This window comes from Delphinapterus leucas, chromosome 19 (assembly GCF_059928025.1).
Source record: "Delphinapterus leucas isolate spDelLeu-1000000601 "Yukka" chromosome 19, BTC_Dleu_Yukka2, whole genome shotgun sequence".
NCBI lineage: Eukaryota > Metazoa > Chordata > Mammalia > Artiodactyla > Monodontidae > Delphinapterus > Delphinapterus leucas.
This window is the reverse complement of record NC_143147.1, coordinates 68,533,374-68,555,647: the sequence shown is the minus strand read 5'-3', so window position 1 is coordinate 68,555,647 and position 22,274 is coordinate 68,533,374. Positions and strand designations below refer to the sequence as shown.

The window sequence follows — 22,274 nt, the reverse complement described above, 5'->3', positions numbered from 1 at the left end:
AGTAAAGTGAATCAGTTATACACATACATATATCCACTCTTTTTTAGATCCTTTTCCCATATAGATTCTTTTACAGAGTATTGGGCAGAGTTCCCTGTGCTGTACAGTAGGTCCTTATTAGTTATCTATTTTATTTATAGTAGTGTGTATATGTCAGCCCCGGTCTCCCAATTTATCCCCCCCACCTTTGTTTTTAATATCATTTATTTAATGGTAAGTTGATTTCATTCAATTTTTAATGGCAGCCATGTTTAACAACTGGCTTGCAAAATTCCTGAAATCTGAGCCAGCTCCATCCAGCATGCTGCTGCCACGTGGTATCCACCTGCAGATTACGACAAGGCGTCCCCGCTGAGTGTATGCTGACCGGTGCCAGAGCGCCCAGCTCGGCCAGTGGATTGTGGGCTGGCATTAAACTCCCATTCGCTCTCTCAGCAGGATGTCCGCATGCCGGAATTGTGCACAACCTACGCAACTGTACATGATCATCTTTGTGAGATCAGGCAACAGACGCCCTACATCAGCACCATGCAATAGCGTTCTCTGCAAGGAAGAACATGTTCTCTCTGTGCTGTCCGGGATGGTAGCCACTGGCCTGAGCATTGGAAATGTGGCTCAGGCAACTGAGACACCAGATGGACGGATAGAGAAAGAGATAGACATAGAGAGATAGATAGATAGACAGATAGAGAATAGATAGATGATAGATAGATGTAAACTATACATAGCATAAAATTTTCCTTTTCAATATATATATGTATAACTGAATCATTTTCCTGTACACCTGAAACTAACACAGCTTTGTAAATCAACTCTACTTCAATTTAAAAAAAACTTTTTTCTAACATCTTTACTGGAGTATAATTGCTTTACAATGGTGTGTTAGTTTCTGCTGTATAACAAAGTGACTCAGTTATACACGTACCTATGTCCCCGTATCTCTTCCCTCTTGCGTCTCCCTCCCTTCCCACCCTCCCTATTTTTTTAATTTACCTTTGTAAGTGTACAGTTCTGTGGTTTTAAGTACATTCATACTGTTCTGCAACCATCCCCACTATCCATCTCTAGAACTTTTTCATCTTCCCAAATGAAGCTCTGTACCTGTTAAACACCAGTTCCCCGTTTTCCCTTCCCTGCAGCCCCGGGCCTCCACAGCGCTGCTTTCTGTCTGTATGAAGCAGACACTCCAAGTACGTCCTATAAGGGGAATCGTGCCATATTTGTCCTTTGGTGACTGGCTTATTTCACTGAGCATCGTGTCTTCAAGCCTCATCCATGGTATAGCATGTGAGACGCTGAATTCTTAGCTTTATTTCATGTTCGTGAATTGAAATCAGAATAGCCACTCATGACTTGTGGACATGGGCGATACAGCTCGTGAAATGTTGCAGAGAAGTTGTGGACTAGAATGGGGAAGGAGAGGCCCCCGTCTGGGACGTGCATCTTCTGTCCTTCAAAGAGAGCTGAGTGCAGTAGAGTCCCAATCAGGGGACTTTGGGAGTTGGGATGCAGGGGCGTCTCCAGGGCGAGGTTTGGTGCAGAGCTGAGGCTGGGGGACTCAGAGAGCTTGATGTGGGGTGGTGTGAATCGGGGGCAGCCAAGAACGCTCAGGCCGGTTTGAAAGTCGAGTGTCCAGGTGGCCTGGTGTGAAAGAGCCGCACTTCTGTCGCCAGCCTATGGACTCGCCTGAAGTTCCCCCCTTGCCCTCCCTGTGTCCTCTGAAAGACCCCCCACAGGGGTGGGCTGTGGGAAGGGTCTCCCCGAGGGTCCCTGCCGCTGCCCTTGACCCTGCCCCTGGCCTGGGGATGCAGGTGGGGGGCATGCAGGAAGCAGAGGCCTCCCAGGGGAACCTGCAGGATCAGAGGAGGGGCAGCCGGGAGCCTGGCCTCTACCAGGACCTTGATCTAGACGTTCCCAGCTATGGCCTTGGAATTCCCCGTGGTCCGTTTCAGTCATCCGTTCATCTCCTAGAAAGAGCCAAGGCTGGGAATGGAAACGATGGCCTGGATGCTGCGAGAGAGCAGCTGGAACTTAAAAATACGTTTGCACTGGACGTTAGAATGAAGCTGCTAAGAGCCAGGGCTCTGCTCTCAGCCAGACCTTAGTTTAAACCCAGACTTGGTCGCTTCCTAACCTTGGGTAAGTCTCAGTTTCCCTGAGCCTCTGACGCTTCATCCGGAAAAGGGAACTTGGGGGGTTTTATGAGGCTGAATTCAGGCAACGTGAGTCACGTTCAATAAGCTCCCGGTAAATGTTAAAAGGGCAGAAGCGAGTATTACAGCTACTCTCAGTCTTTAACTAGCTTTATCCCCCCATTGCCTTTGCAGGCTGTAGACGGATGTATACTTCCTGAGCACACCGGCTGGAAGGGGTTCTGGGCCCTTCTCTGAGGCCACGGGACCCTTCTGGAGCATCACCCCAGGCTCTCTCGTTTCAGTGCCAGCGGAAGACCCTTCCTGCTCTACGTGGGCCTGGCCCACATGCACGTGCCCCTGTCCAGGACCCTGCTGTCAGCAGAACCCGGGGGTCGAAGGCCGTACAGCGCGGCTCTCCGGGAGATGGACAGCCTCGTGGGCCAGATCAAGGACAAAGTTGACCTCACGACTAAAAACAACACATTCCTTTGGTTTACAGGTGAAGTAGTAAAACCCAGCCAGCCTCACTGGGATCTAATGGATAACCCCGCACACGTCCCACACAAGAGCAGAGTCTGGGCGAGTGACCCTCTTCAGCTGGGCAGGGGGCTCGCCTTGAACTGGGGGCCCTGCTCGCGTCCGTCGGCCTGCGTGCCGAGCACCTGTCCATTGGGACCTCCAGGACTGTGCCCCTGGAAAGGCTTTGCACAGAGAGAGCGGGTACCCTGCCGGCCCCTTGGGTGTTGATCAGGGCCATCTGGGTATTGCTGTTAATCGTTAATGAGTGACTTTGACATTGTGGACCTCTGTAATCCTCGGGCAATTCCAAGAGTGCTTCTTTACTGTCTTCCCCCATCCCAAAGGTTGCCACCGGTCAGCAGGTCACATCTTCTGGCTGAGCGGTGCTGGACTAGTGGGCTGTTTAAAGGGCCCACACAGGCGTCACTGGTCTCGGGTCCCTGTCTGGAGCGAGAGTGGTGGACACTTGGGTTTGAATCTCTACTCTTGGGAAAGTTACTTTATTTATTTTTTATTTTTTATAAATTTATTTATTTTTTTTTGGCTGCGTTGGGTCTTCGTTGCTACCCGCAGACTTTCTCTAGTTGCGGCGAGCGGGGGCTACTCTTCGTTGCATGGGCTTCTCATCGCGGTGGCTTCTTTTGTTGCAGAGCACGGGCTCTAGGCACGCGGGCTTCAGTAGTTGTGGCTCGCGGGCTTTAGAGCGCAGGCTCAGGAGTTGTGGCGCACGGGCCTAGTTGCTCCGCGGCATGTGGGATCTTCCCGGATCAAGACTCGAACCCGTGTCCCCTGCATTGGCAGGCGGATTCTTAACCACTGCGCCACCTGGGGAGTGCCGGGAAAGTTACTTTAACCTCTGTAAGCCTCTCCTTCCTCATCGGCGGAGTCAAGCTAACAGTGAAATCTATTCCATAGCCCATTGGGGGATCAGGAGATAACGTATGTGTGCATCATAGGGGCTCAGGAAAGAGTTGCTGGGCACTTCCCTGGGGGTTCAGAGGTTAGGCCTCCGTGCTTCCACTGCAGGGGGCACGGGTTCTATGCCTGTTGGGGAACTAAGATTCCACATGCCGTGCGGCCAAAAGAAACCCACAAAAAACAAAAGGAAAGAAAAGAAAGAGTTGCTGGGCCAAAGATAGTGGCAATGGAATTGCTGAGCCCAGATCCAAAGGCAGAAGCCTCAGCGTGGGGCGTGCTCGGGGCAGGACAGCCCGCCTCTCCGGAAAGCCCATCGGAGGCAGCCCCCTCTAAAAGGTCCTTCAAGGGTAGGGTTGCATTTGTTTTCACAGGTCCTTTTTCTTTCCAGTCCCCTGCTGTGCACAGGGATGTGGGACCCAAGAGAGAGAGAACCGGGCAGAAGCATCCTCCAGCCTGTTGACTGCTGCGTGTTGCTTTTTTTTGGTTTCTAGGAGACAATGGCCCGTGGGCTCAGAAGTGTGAGCTGGCAGGGAGCGTGGGGCCCTTCACTGGATCGTGGCAAACTCGTCAAGGTAGAGGCTCACAGCTGGGGTTGGGGCATCTCCCCGCGGGTGCTGAGTCCGGGCTGGGGCATGAGATCCGGCCTCTGGGAGGACCAGTTTATAGCTGGGTCTTGGGACATCATTGTGAAATAGGGACAGATTACTCACAGCCACTAGCTCCCAGAAGAGAAACAATTTGGAGTGGAGAAAGTGCGTGTTCACCCCGGGGGGTTCCCTTTCCTTCCCTCCCAGGGCGTCGGCCCGCTGACAGGCAGCCCAGCAAGTATGCTTTGCCTCTACCCTCACCCTCATGTCCTCAATCTTCCTCCTTGCTTTCTTTTCTTTCCTTTTTTAAAAGTCATCCCTCCATCCATCCAAACACTAATTCATTTCGTTCATTCAAGAAATATTTCGTGCACAACTATGCAAGGTTTCTATATGCATTAGCTCTAAACCTTAGTGAAAGGCAGGTAGTAATCACTCCACTTACAGCTGAAGAATGAGAGAGGCTAAGTAACTTGCCTAGAGTCACACAGTTTGGGAGGACGGGGCCAGGCGTGCTACCAAGTTAAAGCTGGGGATCTTCCCACTACACCGTACTGCCTCTCTTTATGTAAACACCCTTCAGCCCCCAGCTCAGCGCCCATCTGCTGGGAAGGTTTCCCCAAAAGGACCTCACTCTCTGAAAGAGCAGTCCTGCTGGGGACAATTCGGCAGTATGGACCAAAGTCTTGAAAAATGTGCATGCTGGGCGATGCATTAATTCCTCTTTTAAAGAATCTGTCTTCAGGAAATAATAAGCCAAGTGCACAATGTTGTGTGTAAAAGAATGCTCGTTGCAGTAGGTTTTTCTTGAGAAAAATAGTTAGACGTAACCCAGGTGTCCGGCAAGAGAGGAGTGCGCAAAGAAATTATGATACATGCATTTAAAGAAACACTAAGGAACCACTGAAAATGGCGCATATGACTGACCTGGAAACAGTTACATTAAATACTTTTCAGTGAGTAAAGCAGGTCACAAAACCATATGTAAAGTACGATTTTATTGTATAAAACTAAGTGCATGTATTCTCGGAAAAATCTTGAGAGAGGCAACAAAAGGTATTGATAACAAAAGATTAGCAGTGATTACCCCTGGGTAGGGGAGGAAGGGTTTAAGTGTAGTTATTCTCACTTTTTTTTTTTTTTAACCAATTAAAAAATTTTTTTTAATTAATTTTTTTAATGAAAAAATTAAAATAAAAATTTCAGAAGGTGCTTGTATCCGAGGGGTGCAGAGGTGGACTTGGCAAGATTACGCCCTGGGGCTGGCTTCTGACCTGCGGCCCCAGCTGTGTCCAAGTCGGAGAGACACGAATTCCCTTTCAGATGAGTCTGGCAGGATAGTCGTAGTTACCTAGAAGCTAGAATTTTCGTGTGTCCCACGGCTAGCTGTGAGAAGGAAGTGCTTTACCCTGGCGTCCCTTGGATCAGATCCCTTGAGAACTTTACAGGTGAGTGGCTGCTGAGCTGTGACCGCATCTCGTGTGTGGACATATGTGGTGGAAGTCAGGGAAACTGGGTGCTGCCCAGTGACGAGACCACTTCATCCCTCTGGGTGGTGGCGTTTCTCTGTGCATGGATCTCTTTGGCCCATCCAGTTCGTTCAAGAGCACTGTGATTTAGTTCTGGTTCCTGGAGAGCTGGACCAGGAAAAGATGCTAGGACCAAAAGTGGTGGAAATGTGTCCGGTAGCTGCAGCCACAGCCTAGAGAAATATGGTGCCAACTGGGGGTGGTTTTTCTGCATTCGCTGATGGTAATTCCTCCTCTCTGTACCTGGGGTACCCTTGGGCCAGGCTGCCGTCTTCAATGCTCAGTTAGAAGAGCCTGGAATCATTTTTACTCTCAAGGGTAAAAGCCCTAAAGGCACAGAGACCAAGGTTGAGGGGATAAAAATCTGTCCGTAAGTGGCCCCTCTGTGGGGATCTTTCTGTTTCCTAAGAAGACGACCTCTGATCTCCTATCTGAGGACCTGCCTTATCTTTTCTCTTCTCCCCCTTAGGAGGCAGTTTTAAAATAGTGAACCAGTTTACGGGTGTGGACTGTAGCCCATTCTTTGAGGGAAGAACTTTATGAGAAACACATGTATCAGCAGGGCGTATCCTCCTTTCCTTCTACTTGTTGAGCACCTACTATGTGCCAGGAGCTGTGCTCAGTGCTGGGGACACAAAGATCAACAAAGCCCCGGCTTTAAAGAATGACGGTCTAGAGCAGTGTTTCTCAGACTTTAACGTGTAGATGGTCCCCTGGGGATCCTGCACCCAGTCGGTCTGGGTTGGTGATGGAGATGTTGCATTTCTAACCAGCTCCTAGGTGATGCTGTTGCAGCTGGTCCAGGGACCACTCTGAGAGCCAGCAATTTGGGATATCCACATCTAGCGCCCTTCGAGTCTAGAACTGTCAGATCTAGACCAGTGGGTTATCAGGTGAGGTCCCAGGACCAGCGGCATCAGTACCACCTGAGAACTTGTTAGCAATGCAGATTCTAGGGCCTCACCCCAGACCTACTGAATCCAAAGCAAAGTTGGGGAAGGTGTGGACAAAAAGGAGTGCAAGTTGGTGCAGCCACTGTGGGAAACGGTATGCACGGTCCTCCAAAAATTAAAAGTAGCGCTACCACGCGATCCAGCAATCCCACTGTTTATCTGAAGAAAATGAAAATAGGAATTCCAAAAGATATATGCACCCCTATGTTCATTGCAGCATTATTCACAACAGCCAAAATATGGAAGTGACCTAAGTGTCCATCTATAGATGAATGGATAAAGAACACGTGGTACATGTATATATAGACATTTCTATTGAGTCAAAGACGATAAATAAAGGGGAGCGAGTGACAGGAATCTCCCCGCATTCAAACAGTGCCAGGGAGGCCTCAGCGAGCTCTACTCCAACTACCTTGTTGGCCAAAGAGGGATCTGAGGCTGAGCGGGGCAGAGGGCTTCCCTGGGGCCAGCCATCGACTGAGGGGCCACACGCTCTGACCACCACCCGGCTCATTCCTCAACCCACGTTTTCACTATCCTCACGCCCTGTTATACCCGACTGACTGCCCAGCTGTCTGCAACATCCTGTCTTACTTCTCTGCCCCCTCCATGGTTGTCAGAGAGAACCTCATTAGCCCCTGTGACAGTCTGAGTCTTTCTAAATCTATGGGAGGCAGAGTGGAGAGATGGAGAGAGGGCTTTGGAGGCGTGATTCTCGACTCAGCTCAGGACCTGGTGCCCGGCGGCCCCTTCCAGCCCTGCGTCCTCCTCAGTAAGGGCAGTGGAGACCCGCCTCGCGGGACGGTGCAGGGCCAACTGGGACGCTGGCCGGGAGGTGCCTGGCCTTTACTACCCCCATACAACTCCATCTCTTCACTCCCAGCCGAAACAAACTCGGGGTGGGGGGAGGGTTCCCACAAAGAGAATAATTGGAAGAAATAACCCGAGAAGGATTTTCCTGCTGAAGCACACAGGCACCTTAAGCGACATGAGGAGCACTTCCCAGGAGTTCTGGGCCTGTGGCTTGGAAAACTGCTCTGAGGCTGGACTTCCTTCATGTCGAGACAACACCCTCTGTGGGGGGCAGGGCCTTGCACAAACGTTGGTCTGGATGTGATATCTGTGGGACACAGCACCTGAATCCGTGGTGGGACTGGACCTGGTTACCTTGTTCTTTTCCCAGGAGATCCTGAAGACGCACTTTGCGGGGGGTAAACACTTCCCCTTCCTCAGTCTCCAAACTGGCTTCCCGTCAACCTCTCCTCACTGCCCAGGCCACTGTGGGGGGCTCTGGGAAGGCGGGCAGAGCCCTGGGTGGAAGGGCCATGGCCAGGGGACCCGGGTCACGGGGGAGGGGCTGGGGGTCCCTCTGGACCGCCTGCTCTTCTTCGAGCAGGTTCCTTGTCAGCGGGAGGCCTGTGTATCCTGCTGTAAACGGGGCCAGTCTCGGGAGCTGGTGAAAGAGAGAAGACAGTCAGTGTTTTCGCGATGGAGCAGGACAAACAGTGCCCAGAGCCCTGCTGCTTTCTCCCCGCAGCCGGCCCAGCGCATCAGGCCACACGCTGCCTCCCCTGTTCCCAGGGCCCCCGGGCCGCCCCCCGCCCCCCCTCCTGGCTGAGCCGCTCTGCTCAGCTGATGGGATGAGGCAGCGTCTCCTGCAGTCATCCCTTCATCCCGTGCTGGAGTGAGGGTGCTCCACCGGGCTTGGCCTGCGTCCTGTAGGGGTGAGGAGAGACCGAACCAGGGGCCAAGGGGCACAGCAGGGCCGCTGCCGACCCCTAGCCCGCGGCCCCCCTGGTTCCCAGCCGCCGGCCTCCCTTCCCTGCTCCAGACCTATTTCCTCTCCGGGACAGAACCAACACCTTGTTTGTGCCCTAACTGACGGCTCCTCTGTCTGGAAAATCTTTTCTTGTTTTATTTGAAGAGCAGAACTGTTCCTTCCTCCCACCCCCCCGCCGGTGATGAGGAAACATGCTGTTGAATTTGGCATCCTTGGCTTCTAGGAGACCTTGGTTGTAACTTGATGCTATCAGGTGGTTACATAACCTTTCCCACTGGGAAGCGTGCTCTACATCCTGGGCCTTCTGTCCATTTGGGGCAGGGGGTGGGACGGAGAGGGGTCGGGGTTGGGGGGGACTAGGGGAGGGAGTGAGGGGCAAGGGAGGGGCTCTTGGCCCCGGCTGGGGGCAGGGCCAGCTACCGGGGACCCAGTGGAAGTCAAATGATGTCCCCTGCCGGGCTTGGAAGTCCCCATGCCCACACTCACGGCCGCCCCAGGGCAGCCAGGGTCCTTCGCCCCAACAGAGGCCTGGCTGCCCTGTGTTTCTAGAAAACTAGTGTGTGCGTTCCGGGAGCCTTGGCAGGGGCATGTATTTATATTTAGAAATGAAGCCTGCTTCTTTAGAAGGTTATAGAACGTGTGCTCCTCAGAACACGCGTGTTCCATCCGAGTCACAAATATAAATGCCTTGAGGGGCCAGGCAGGTAGTATAAACGAACAACTGTTTGTTTGTGTCCATTGTGGCCAGCATTAGGGACTCGGTAAATCAGATCGAGGGCTCTGACTAACGACATTCAAATTTAGTTTAAAAAGAAATACGATTTGTGCCAAACCAAACTGTCAGGGGGCTGAATTCAGTGTGTGCTTTGCCAGGTTGCAGCTTCTGCTCTCTTCTATCTGTAGGTGATTTTGTTTTGTTTCTGTTTTGCTAGGGGTTTCTTTGGGTGGCATTTAGTGGGCGCTTCCGTGGCAGGCACTACGCCAGAGGACCTGGCTTGGAACTTTATATACATTATCTTGCGTAACTTTTCCACCATCCCATGAGATCAGTACAGTCATTTCCCCCTTCACGGCTGAGGAGGTGGACGTGCAGTGACATTGAGAATTGGGAAGGCGTCCTCCCATTTACCTTACTAACACTTCTCAACTTCTGGTCCTCAGAGACTGGTGTCAGGATGACTTGGAATCAGACCCCACCCCAGACTTCCTAAATCAGCATCTCTGGGTGTCCTTCTGGCGGCTCCATGTACTGAGAAGTTTGCCAACCTCTGTATTAGCCACACTGCCTTTCTGACTCAGGCAGGCATCGCATTTGGGTCCTTTCTGGGAAGGACCCTGTTCCAAGCATAGGTCGTGGTGAGCCTTCCTCGGCTGCCCTTTTCTCCCTGCATCGTGCAGTGGCGTTTTCTTCCGTAGCCAGGGGAGAACGAGCAAAAGCAGTTCCATGAATCATCGTTCTGTTTATATTTTGGTTGCTGAGGCTAAATATTTATTGCTTTAAGTAAGAGGTTCTGCCTTAATTAGAGTCATAACTAACCGCAAGTGCGCTGAAATGCGTTTTCATGACCATCAGACTTGCGTTTCTCAACAGAAAGCCAAACGCAATGGACCCTTTTGATGTGCCAGGGCCTCTGATCAAAGTATGAAGGTTGCTCTCAACTAACGAATAGCTTTTGAAATTAAAAAGTGCCTGTCTGACTTTGTGGGCTTAGCTATTGTTCTCGCTCACTATAACACGTAGGGTCACATTCACGCTCCGGTGGTGTAAAGTTACAAAGCTGTGGGCCGCATAAAGCCTGTCATTCAAAAGCACAGAAGCTACAATTAGTTTCAAAATGCATCGTGTCCACTTTCTGACTCTGTTCCTTGCTCTCTTCACCCTCGGCCTGGAACGGGCGCGCTCTACATTAACTCACCAGAAGAACTTTACAAGATACTGGTATCCAGGCCCCAGCCCCGGCCAATTTAAATCACAATTCTCTGGGAAAGGGACCTTGGCAGTGGGTATTTCTTAAAAGCTAGTGATTCGAATATGCATTCGGGGATGGGAACCACTGTCCTAAAAAGTCCTAGGAGGTTTAATGGCTGAGGGTACTGGCTGTGTGGTTAGACTTGGATTCAAATCCTGACTCTAGTGTTTCTTTGCTGTGTGACCTTGGGCAAATCACTTAACCTCTCTGAGCTTCAACCTCCTCACCTGAAGAATGAGGATTACAGGGCTTAGCTCACAAAGTTGTCCTGAGGATTAAGGGAGATGATGCCGGGAAGCACTTAGCATTATAGGTAGGTGCACTTAGCTTGGTGCTTAGGAAGGGCTCAATCAGTAGGAGAGATTATTGTTACTGTTACTATTGTGGTTAACGGAGGATGAGTTTCCGTCAGTAGGAGCAGGTATCACTGGAGAACATCAGGGGACCAGGGCCAGCTGCTGTGGGTTTCAGTGTTTGCTGGTGCAGATGAGCCACAGCAAACGCTGTTAGATGTTTCTGACAATCAGATGCTTGGTTATCAGGCATCGACCCTGGGGACCCACAGAGAACGCTGGTCGGACCTTCTAAAGCTGGCCCACCCCTAGCAGTGCCAATGAGATACTGGAATTTGGAGTGAGAAGGTGTCCACGCTCTGGGGGATGTATTTTTTATAATTGCTTACCCACACTCTGGACTCTTTTGAGTACAAGCCTTGTGGGCATGGCTGGAATATATAATTGTGTCTTTCTGGTAAAGCCAGAGCCCAAGGTACAGCCAGGTGCCAGCTGACCAGTGTTGGCAACACAGAGGAGGGGTTGCTCTCCGCACCCCAAGTGTCCACACCGAGCCGCTTCTCTCAGCCAGCATTTTCCTCTCTTTGTCCCAGTTCCTGATTCTCTGCAGGGCACTGTCCACTCTGCTGACGTATACATGTTTTATAACTGGCCGAATTCCGTCTAACCTCTCCAGCTTTCAACTCTCTGCTGAAATAAGGCAAACGCACTGACATATTTTTCTCTGAAAACGAATTAGGAAAGTTAATCGTCTGAAAAAGAACGGTACAAAAAGATTATGGCAAATGAGCAGAACCCCTAGTGGTGAAGACCAATTAGCAGATTTATTAATTAGGGGCCAGTGTACCCTTACTGGAAACACCCTGGAGGCGGAAACGCAATCCTGGTGCCGACTCTGTACTCTGGCACCTGTAGCCCTGACACAGTGCAAGCCCCCAGCTTGGGCCTTCTGGTCGACCCTCAGAACCATTGGCTTGTTTCTTCGAATTGAACCCTTCGCTTTTCCTTAGCATCTGGCCTCAAAGGCTAAGCAAGTTCGTCTGAATTTTGTGCTCCGTGGACTTGCAAATAAATGGACTCCATATTTTCACCCGCCTATTCCCCAAGCTTCCATAGAAACGCCCCTCGTGGGTGGTGGTGGGGATTATCTGCAGAGCTCCCGCACATGCAGTGTTAGATGTTCCCTCCCCGCTTTCAGCTGAAGCGTAAGTCATGCATTCCAAGGCCACGGGGGAGTGCGATTTATGCTCGCTGTAGCTCTGGAGTCTCTGTTCCATATGCGTGAATAATTGGGAGTGGGCTCTAGGTATTTATGGCCGGCGTGGCTCTGGACCGGAAGAAGGTATGTGAGACATCTTGGGCCAAGTCAGAGAGTTTCCCGTTCGGCCCCCCACACAACTCCACTTGGTTCCGAGAGCCCCACCCCTAAACATAAACGGTCCATAGACACGAGTTGTTTTGTGTATCGTTTCTGACTTCAACCCTTGGGGGGACTCCAAAGCTGGTTATGAGAAAATTCCAAGAATGCCGAGCATTTCTGGTGTCACGTGCTGGGCCAGGGACATCAAAGTTTCCGTTTGCTGCGGGGTGAGTGCAAAGTGACGGCAGCCTCGGTCTTCTCACCCCCTCCCTCCCCATCGTTGTTTCCGCCAGCCAAACATAAGGATGTTGCATGACCATGGTATGTGTGAGACACACACAGCGTTTGCCTTGGAAAGGCTCTCTACACGCTAACCATGCGGAATTCCTGGCTCAGCTGGGATGAGGTCGGGGTGTGTGTGGGAGGGATGGGCACGGTCATGGTTAATTCAACGCAACACGTACTCAGGATGTTTCCATAAAGCATGACCTCATCCCTTCCAGCCTGCTGGTCATCGTTACACTGGTGGTCACTTCTGACTTGGTGGTTACAAAAATAATTCCTTTAATTACCCAGTGGAAATTCGTAGATTGTTCTTACTGCCCCCTGAGAGGCAAGAGGTCGGAGCTACCACAACATCGGAAGAGCTCATTCATTCAAAAAAAAAAAAAAAAAAGGAAAGCGGAGTGATCGGTTGTTGGGCAGATCAAATAACTGTGGGAATTTCCGCCTTTATCTCATTTCAATTAGTTTTATGTTTCCATCCTAAACGCGATCTGCAGGAGACACATTCACTCATTTATTCAACAGGTAGTTGTTGAGTGCCTACTATGTCTCGGGTGCACAGGACTGATGCCAGTCCGTAAACAAGCCGGACGGTCTGAAGTGGCCAAAGTGGCATGAAGAAATTAAGTGACGTGATTCCCTAGAGAGGGACGGACACAGCTAGTGACGCGTGTTGAATCCGGTAAAATAAAAGAACGTATTGAAAGAGATTCGCTACATGAATCAGAATAGCTCGTTGCTAAAGGAAGTCATTCCTCTGTTGGAATTATCAGAAGCTCTTAGAGAGTCCCCGTGGAGAAGGACTGTTTTCCCAGAGAACCAACTGTCTCCCCTCTTCTCACAGGGGGAAGTCCAGCCAAGCAGACCACCTGGGAAGGAGGACACCGTGTCCCAGCTCTGGCTTACTGGCCCAGCAGGGTCCCCGTCAACGTCACCAGCACTGCTTTGCTAAGGTACGAGACCCAAATTACCTTGAGATGTAGGAAAAAGTCATGGATGCTTGCGTGGCTAGAGACCTCACACATCACCTGCCCTGGCCAGGTGTCCCCAGATACTTCCCGAACTCAGATTGTAGCAGCGTGGAGCTGCCTGGAGCAACAGTGCAGTGGGACACTTTTCAAGCCGTCCTCTGGGGGGCTGTCTCTGGGAAGAGGGCACTGGGTGGCCGTCAGTGCTGGGTCGTGCTGCTGTGCACTGAGGAGACAGTGGCTGCAAAAAGGCCAGGGGCGTCCTCACCACTTGTGGCCTGGGCCAAGCTGATGGGGGTGCGGGAGCGGGTCTATTGGGCCCGAAGGATCCCTTCTCTGGGGGTAGGGCAGGTGTCCTGAGGATGGCTCCGTCAAGCACGTCACTGGTCATCAGATGGCGCAAGAAAGGGGTCTAGATGTTGACGTGCCCCCGAGGGGAGGGAGAAGGAAGCTGGACCCACCGGGCTGGGAAGGAAAGGATGAATCCTTGGGTGAGAGTCTTCTTCCTACCTCTGGCAAAGAAGCTTCTACAAGGAAGGACGATTGTAAACGTGAGCACATCTCACGATCACTCTGATCTCCTTATGAAGGCAGGCCCAGGAGGCCATCTCCTTGGCACAGAACTTGGCTGTGGTGTGCCATCCCGAAAGCAACACCACGCAGCTCTGCAGCCGTGACTTATAACGAGGGCGTCTCACTCACCCGGAGGGCCCGTCCTCTGCATGGTTCTGCCCTGAATCCATGGACGAGGGGGCCCCTCCGTAGACACAGGTGCTTGCTCACAGGCTCAGAGGTCTTATTCTGGTTAAAGACTAACTTCCTGTTTCCAAAGGTCCTTCACCGTTAACCAAGTGGGTTCTGGCCTAGAGAACACAGCCCAGTAGAGGAAAGCAGGCTTCACTGGTTTCCTCTAGCATCCCAGAGGGGAGGTGATGGAGAGGAGGCGGGGAGACTGAACCCCGGGGGGAAAGGAAGGGTGAACAGCGGTGACAGCCGAAGTCGGGGGTGAGTAGGCACTGTCCCTGGCAGCCTCTGGGCCCCCGGGAACTCCCGGTCAGCCCCGTACAATCGGGGGTGGGGATGGGGGCGGGGTGCTGCCGGCAGGCGTGACAACAACAGCTCCGGCTGGAGCCTGTGATGTCAGGCTGGCCGGGAAGAGGGCCAGGCGGGCTGCTTTTTATGGGCCCGACTTGCTGCAGTCAGGCCAAGGGTTCACGGGCTGGGCTGGACGTGCCGTCTCTCAAGTGACATCACCGGAAACCAAGCTCGTGCTTCTCAGTTGAGAATGGCATTCTCGCCTTCACTCAACTACGGCTCCGCGATAAAATTGCATCATTTTGTTGATAATTCCTGGCTTCAGAGGTGACAGCTGACTTAGGGGCTATTTTGGTGAGTGTCCAAAGGAAGCCAGCCTTGGTACGAGGTAACATTTGCTGGGAATTTTACCAGGACGCTCTACCGATGCACCAGGTCAGCCCCTCTTAGGATGTTTTTGGTGTTAAATTAGTCCTGATTGCAGCAGGACAGTCTGTCTCCATACGGTTCATCCTCTTGCCATTTTCTCACGTGAATCCGTGGAGAGCAAACTTGGGTGGAGCGCCCTGACTGCCAGGACTCCCTCCGGGTTGGCCCTCGGGAGAAGGGTGGTACGACGCGTATTCAAGAAACTGAGGAGAAGGGTGGTACGACACGTATTCAAGAAACTGAGGCTCTTATGCTTCATGTTCTTGGAAGCCCAGCCAGACACTCCCACGTATTAGGTACTTAATCACCTCTCCTATCACTTAGTCTCCTACTTTCTTCCCCAGAGGATATACATCTCCTTCCAGATCAGAGATAACTCCCTTCAGCCACTCTGAGCTGAGGCCAGGATCCCTTAAACCAAGGCCCAGTGCCTAAGGAATTACGGACACCAGAGAGTAGACAAGTTGATACACTCACGTGAATACGGAAAAAGTAGAAAAAGGTGTGTTGGGGCTCAGGGAGAAGGGTCCACGCTAAGCCTCTTGGTTGCCTTTAGACGTACCTGGTATGTTAATCATCAGGTGTGCGCCGGGGTGACGTGATAAGATCAAAGGAAAAGTCTTACCGATGCCCTGGCCCCAAAGCCCAGTGACCCAACTGCAGAATGGGGAAAATTCATTTATTCAGCGGAGATGAGTTGTTGGGTCCAGTTATGGGTCAAGCATGGCTCCAGGGACTGTAAGAACGGGCACATCAGACAGAAGGCTTCTGTGGTTGAGGAGCTGACCTCCCTTCGGGAGGGCAGCACGTCTGAAAAGGGCCTGGTGATTTGATCCTAAAACCCTAAAGCGGGGTATCTCAACCTTGGCACTGCTGACATTTGGGGCTGGACCGTTGTTTGGGGTGGAGGGTGTCCTGGGCGTTTAAGGATGTTTGCTAGCACCCCTGGCCTCCACCCACTGGATGCCCATGGCTTCCCCAGCCCCAGTTGTGACAACCAGAATGTCCCCGGGCGGCTCCAAGTGTCCCCTGGGGAGGACAGACGCATGTTGGTTGAGAATCACAGCTCTCAAGTGATTTCTCTTGGTCATGTACAAAAAGCGGGGGGCGGGGGGGAGGGGGGTCTGCTCTGCATCTGAGCTGGGAGGCCCCCATCTCTGTTCAGAACGGAGGAACGCTCTCTTGGAGATTCTTGGGGCAAGCCTACAGCGACTAGAAGGGGAGGGGAGGACTTGAAATAATCTCATCTGAAAAACAGCTAAAGGTCTGTTTCGCCCGGAGAGCGGATGACCCGCTGGGGGACCCCGAGGCTGTCTTCCCATATCCCAAAGGCAGGCAGTTATGTGCAGGGGGATTCGGCTGGTTCTGGACTGTCTTGAGGCACAGAACTGAGTCCCGGAAGTAGGATCTGCAAAGAGGTGATGCTCACGTCGGTGTCCTGTGGGTTGGGTGTCACCGCCCCCCGGGCAAGGCCCAGCCACACGTCTCCTTTCAAGGCCCGCCCCCCACTGCTTTCCCGTATCTGGCAGTGGGTTATGGGGGGGGGATGGGCAGCGGACCCTCCCTCACCCGCACTGCTGCGGCGCTCTGCTGTGTAACGGACGTGCGCGCTGCGGTGTCGGGTCTTCTGGTGCTGTGGGCCCCCCATGCTCCCTGCAGAGTTGCTGCCGGCCCCTGCTGGTCTCCAAGGGGACCTGCAGCCTCTGCAGTCTCCACCGAGGGACTTAGGCCAGGAAGGGGTGGGCACCTAGCTTTCCCCAGAGGTAATGCGAGCGAGTTTCCCGAGTTTCCCGCAGGAAGGAACTTACAGCCAGAGGCCAGAGAGCTCGCTCGCCACATCCAGGAGCGTTCCCACTCTTCCACGGTCTGGAGGGGTTCTGCTCTCCTCTCGCTCACTCTAGGCCCGGAGTCCAGGCCCACGCACCCCAGCCTACACTCCAGCAGCCCTGGCCCTTCTCACTTCCCGTCTTCAGATCACACCGGCCACTTCCCAGATGTAATGTCCACGCTTCTAGGAAACAGCCTCCCTTCCGCCCCCGGCAGCCCAGCAAGCGCCCCAGTGCCATCGACACGTGCCCTGAGATCCAGGCCAGCCCCCCGCAGCCCTGCAGCTCCCCGTATCCTCCTCGCAATTGCCCAGTCCCTGTCACACGCAGGTTCTGTTGGCAATTCCTCGGATAAAAACACAAATATGCACACTTTCTCTGAACAGTCTTCAGCGCCTTGGGCTGGCTGAAGCCGCATGAAGAAAATCTTCTCACATGGGCAACAGAACCTGCAGTGTGTGCCCCCTGGAGCCGACCCACTCAGGTGGCTCTCTTCTGGGTTGCCGTGCCTGTCCGTCCGCGAGCAGGCTCTCGACAGCCCGTCTCGTAACCAAGGGCTCCAGAGCCCAAGGCCGATTTGCCCATCGGGGCTGGAGGCGCAGTGCTGGGGGCACACGACCTTTGCATTTTCTTTGAAACCAGAAGAAAAAACAAAAACTTTTAGGTTGAAGAAAAATGGCTTAATATCTCCTCTTTATCTATTTATATAATCTTTATGTCAACAGAATTGTAAAATATAATTTTGAGTATTTTATAATGGAATAAGGAACCACAAAGGCAAACGGACTGAGGTTCCATGAAAGTCGGAATGCGCCTTCCCAGGTATTAGAATGAACTGTGGAAATTTGAAAATTAGGTTTGGGGTTTTTTGGTCTCTTTCCCCAAGGTTTCCAAGACTCCCGGGACCAATTCCTTAGGGAGGCATTGGAGTAGCGGGGTCCCTTTGGTAGCCTTTGCAGGACTGATGCTTTCTCCAAGTTCACGCAGGGGCCCAGGGTCTGGGGCTCTGTGTCCCAGGAGGATCTCCCTCCTCCAGGGCTCCCCTCGGGGGCTTGTTTTCCTCCTTTACGTAAGGAAGGACTCTTTGGTAGCCTGAGCTTGGACTGGCAAGTCCTGGAGATGCAGAAGCTTTTGTTGCGGACCCGAGCTTTCCTCTGTGCTCTGGAGGTTCCTGCCCGATTCTGAGACACTAGGACTCCATGAACATTAGACTCTGTGCTGTATAATGAGGATGCTAAGCCTCACGATGACGGAGGGGGGAATAAGACGGGAAAAGAAAATGTACCGCACACCCCCAAATCTAAGGCAGAGCCTGTTCTTCTGCCACTGACCTGACTCCTCTGGGAGGCACGCCTCTCTTACGGGTGCAACGGAGAGAAAACTCCAAACAGCAGTGCCGGCCACCCCGGCCTCTTCAGCCTGCACTGCGGTCCTCCGGGCTGCCTGATTTCTGGCAGGGACCTTGGACTCTGGACAGGTTTCTGGACCGTTCTGTACTCCACAAGGGCTTACTGTGCACTTCTTGCACTTGCATGCGCGTGGGGTGCCAGCTCCTGGAGCGTGCATTGCGAGAGATAAGCCACTGGCTCTGTGAACTGTGGAAGCCAGAGGCAGACCAGAGACGCTCTGTACCGTAGTCGAGGGAGAGATCCTGCTTGGGGCTGTAGACAGAGCCCTGGAGCAGAGGAGAAGGGGAGGCGGGCACGTGGCAGTTCCCTTCCGCGGCCCATCTTGGGGGGCGAGCCTCCGCTCCCGGGACTCTGGGCTGGGGAAGCAGCAGGTGGGGCCTGGAGGCCTCCCCATGAGCCCAGCCTCAGGTGGACCCTCTTTCCCGAGATGTCCAGCCTCGTGCGGGCCTGGCCCTCCGGCTCTGTCGAGTCCCACCGACTCTCCGTTAGCCTGGCCCTCAGATAAACAGCTCTGTTCTTGCCGAAGAGTTTTTGTCTGACCTGAGCACAGCAGGCTGGAGGGAGATGTGCCCTAGAGCAGAGGGAAATGGTACCACGTGACTTCAAAGAAAATCAAATTCACAAAATCCACCAACGTGTTCACAGTGGCTGCCTTCGGGCGGGGGGCTGTGTGTGTGCTGCTTCTTCGTATTTCTGGATGTCATCCAATTTGCCCACCCTGAACACTGACTATTTTGTAACAGGAATAACAGAGCTAAATGAAAGCGGGTGGACTGTGTCACACATGACGGCATTCTAGACAAAGACTAGCTATTTGCGACACGGAGACCCAGGGTGGGAAAAATGAAGTAAATGTTCTCTTGCAGACACCTGTAACACACTGTTCCCTCTCAGCGGGTGGCGGTGGCCTAGGTGGTGACAGGTAGAGCTCCTTGGTTCTTCTTTTTTTTTAACTTTTATTTTTAAATTAATTTTATATTGGAGTAGAGTTGATTTACAATGTTGTGTTAGTTTCAGGTGTACAGCAAAGTGAATCAATTATACATATACATATATCCACTCCTTTTTAGATTTTTTTCGCATTCAGGTCACCACAGAGCATGGAGTAGAGTCCCCTGTGCTCTACGGCAGGTTCTCATTAGTCATCTGTTTTATACGTAGTAGCGTGTATATGTCAGTCCCACTCTCCCATTTCATCCCACCACCCCCCTTTCCCCCCTCGGTAACCATAAGTTTGTTCTCTACATCTGTGACTTTATTTCTGCTTTGCCGATAAGTTCATCTGTACCATTTTTCTAGATTCCACATGTAAGCAATATTATACGATATTTGTTTTTCTCTTTCTGACTTACTTCACTCTGTATGACAGTCTCTAGGTCCATCCATGTCTCTGCAAATGGCACTATTTCATTCCTTTTTATTAGAGCCCCCTAGTTCTTAGGTAGGTCTGCAGGGGTGTCCCTGTGAGTGACTATAACAGACATCCAGTGAGCACTCTGAGTGCCAGGCCCTCTACGTGCATGACCTGTGTCTTTCATCCACACTGCCACCCAGTGAGGCAGGTACTGTTATTATCATGCCCATTTTATTTTTTTGGCCACACTGCGAGGCTTGCTGGATCTTAGCTCCCCGACCAGCGATTGAACCCGTGCCCCCTGCAGTGGAAGTGCGGAGTCCTAACAACTGGACCGCCGGGGAAGTCCCCTATCATGCCCATTTTAGAGAACAGAAAACTGAGGGCTAGAGAGATAGATGGCCGAGCTGAGATTTGAGCCCAGGCAACACCTGGCTGCAGAGCCTGGGTGCTGCTCCTGTAGGAAATCCAGGTGGGGCTTGAAGGCAGGACAGGAGGCAGAGGGGGCGGGCTGTATGGGAGGCTGCCGGGGCTCGGTCTGGGCTGGGCTGGGCGGCTCTTGACCCCAGCACGGCCAGGGAGAGAGCCTGGGGACAGCTGGGGCCAACACTGTCTTGATCTTCCTGCAGCGTGCTGGACATCTTCCCCACCGTGGTGGCCCTGGCTGGGGCCAGCCTGCCCCAAGGCCGACACTTTGACGGTCTGGATGCCTCGGAGGTGCTGTTCGGCAGGGCGCAGGCTGGGCACAGGGTAAGTGGAGGTGGTACGTGTCCCACCTGGGCTTCTCCAGAGGTGGGACCCCTGCCCCTTATCGGGGCCTGGCTGCCTCTACACGAACAGAACCATCGTCAGAAGGCGCCTGCAAGTGGCCCCTGGAGATCCAGTCTGTCAGCCGCCGAGGGGTGATTCCTCTGAGATGAACCTGTCCTTCCTCTCCCCCTCTTCTTCCTGAGTCAGTCCAGTTCCTCAGTCCAGACTTCTGTGCAGCAGTTTTGGTGTAGGGTGGGCGTGCATTGGGGCTTATTCCCTGTACCGAATGACTTTTCCCCTCACCATCATTTAATTTTCTGACATGCCCTAGGCACGCGGCACACTTTTGTGGGATGGGGTGCATGACCTGTGTCTGTGAGTTGTGTATCGTGGGGTTCCCCGGCCAGAACGGAAGCTTCCCAAGGTCAGGGAGCTCACCATGGAATTCTCAGAACACCTAACACAGGGTCTGGCGTCCGGCCAGCGTGCAATAAACGAGGACTGGATGAATAAACAAATGAAGGAAAGATGCCCTGGGTGGCAGGGCCGGTCCTCGAGGGCTCAGCACACACACGGCTCTCCAGCCCCCAGGGTCCCCTCTTCGGGGTGCTCTGAAGCACTCGGTGGCAGCGACAGCCAGGAAATGTCAGGCCGGATGGCCTTTCTCTGCCTTTCTGTGTGTTTTACTTTTGCCAAAAGGAAGAGGAAGGGGGAGGAGGAAGGAGGCCGGCGGAACCCGGAGCTCTTTCTGGAAGGCCCCATGAGCCCGGCTCCTCAGTTAGGGACCCACACATCAAAGGGTTTATTTCTGGCTTTACTGCGGGTCACATGGAAGTGAGTCAAATGTCCTGGGGCAGTTCCTGAAGCTGCCCTTCCCCACGGCCGGCACACTGGTCCTGAGCGGGCACCAGGGCTTCTTGACGATGCTCGGAGTGGCCTCTAGAGCAGGACGGCTGCTCCCGGCCTATCCGACCCCCTGGAGCTGCAGACCCTTCCAGGCCGAGCCCTGCTCCCGCAGGACAGCCAAGCAGGAAGGTGGCTTCCGCCTCTGGCTGGGAGTTCGCAGTATGTGACCCTGGGGGGTTATCGACGACGTCAGCGGAGAGATGCTCCCGCGTGTTTATGACCACGGCCGCGCACAGAATGATCGGGGTCACCAGGAAGCGCTTCAAGGACTGGGGGCGCCTTGACGCTGTCCGTCCACAGGGGGAGGCCAGCTCCCGGGTGCGGAACTTCCTTTTCCAGACGGCGGAGGGCTCGCCGCCTTTCTCAAGCTGCCGCTCTCCGCGCACCCACGGAGGCCCCGCTTCAGGGCTTCGCGGTTGCTGGTCTGGGCCCCCAGGGGGCTGGGCCCAGGGACAGGCAGGAGAGACAGATACGAGCCGCAACACCGGCTGGGGTTTTCGTGGGGACGTGTGATGTGTGTGGGCTGCCCCGTGTCCCGGGAGGGGACAGCTGCCACTCGCCGCTCGCCCAGAGCTCTGGTGGCACCTTCCAGGGTAGAGGCACGTGGGCGCTGGCACCTGTGGGCCCGGCCCAGCGCCCCAGAGGGCTGGGCTCCTGCAGCGTTAGTCCAGACACCTTAGAGCTCAACGTAGGCCGCCGCTGGCCCCAGATTCAGCCACTGCGGAGACCGGAGTACATTGTCTCGAGTCTGCTGATGGAGGTCCAGGAGGGAAAAATGTATGAGTGACTGTAGAAATATACATACCTATGCACACATATACACGTGGGTACACACACACGTGCACGTATTCGCGTGCTTTTTGCCTTTGGGTTTTGGTGCAGTGTACAGGATCTTAGTTCCCCGACCAGGGATCAAGCCTGGCGCCCCCAGAGTTGAAGTGTGGAGTCTTAACCACTGGACCGCCAGGGAAGTCCCTTGTTTTGGTTTTGGTATTCAGTAATCATTTATTGAGTAACGATCACGTGCAAGGCACCGTATCATTCTGGGGCATCCAACTGTGTATAACAGCCTTAAAGGTTAGATTTAAACGTTGCCACCTGTTTGGAACATTCCTTAATACTCAAATTAGAATATATTGATTAGTTCCCACAGCATACACATGTATATGTTAATAAACGCAGCTGTGTTCACCCTTAGGTATATGCTGGGCTTACAAGATTCGAGTATGGGGTTGGTTTAGAAAACCATTCCAGTTTCAAGAAGCTCA

The 22,274-nt window shown here is 53.0% G+C and overlaps 1 protein-coding gene across 3 annotated transcripts in view; it reads left to right on the top strand.

Annotated features, from left to right (window-relative positions):
• Positions 1 to 22,274, top strand: part of ARSG (arylsulfatase G) — a 123,371-nt gene that overhangs the window by 86,428 nt on the left and 14,669 nt on the right. For 2 of the 3 annotated variants that reach the window (XM_089901725.1, XM_089901724.1), the window contains exons 7-10: positions 2,438 to 2,634; positions 4,064 to 4,144; positions 13,174 to 13,282; positions 19,980 to 20,100. In XM_089901725.1, coding sequence (XP_089757851.1) covers positions 2,438 to 2,634; positions 4,064 to 4,144; positions 13,174 to 13,282; positions 19,980 to 20,100 — 508 coding nt within the window. The remainder of the gene's footprint in view (positions 1 to 2,437; positions 2,635 to 4,063; positions 4,145 to 13,173; positions 13,283 to 19,979; positions 20,101 to 22,274) is intronic. The other variant, XM_089901726.1, reaches the window with a different exon arrangement.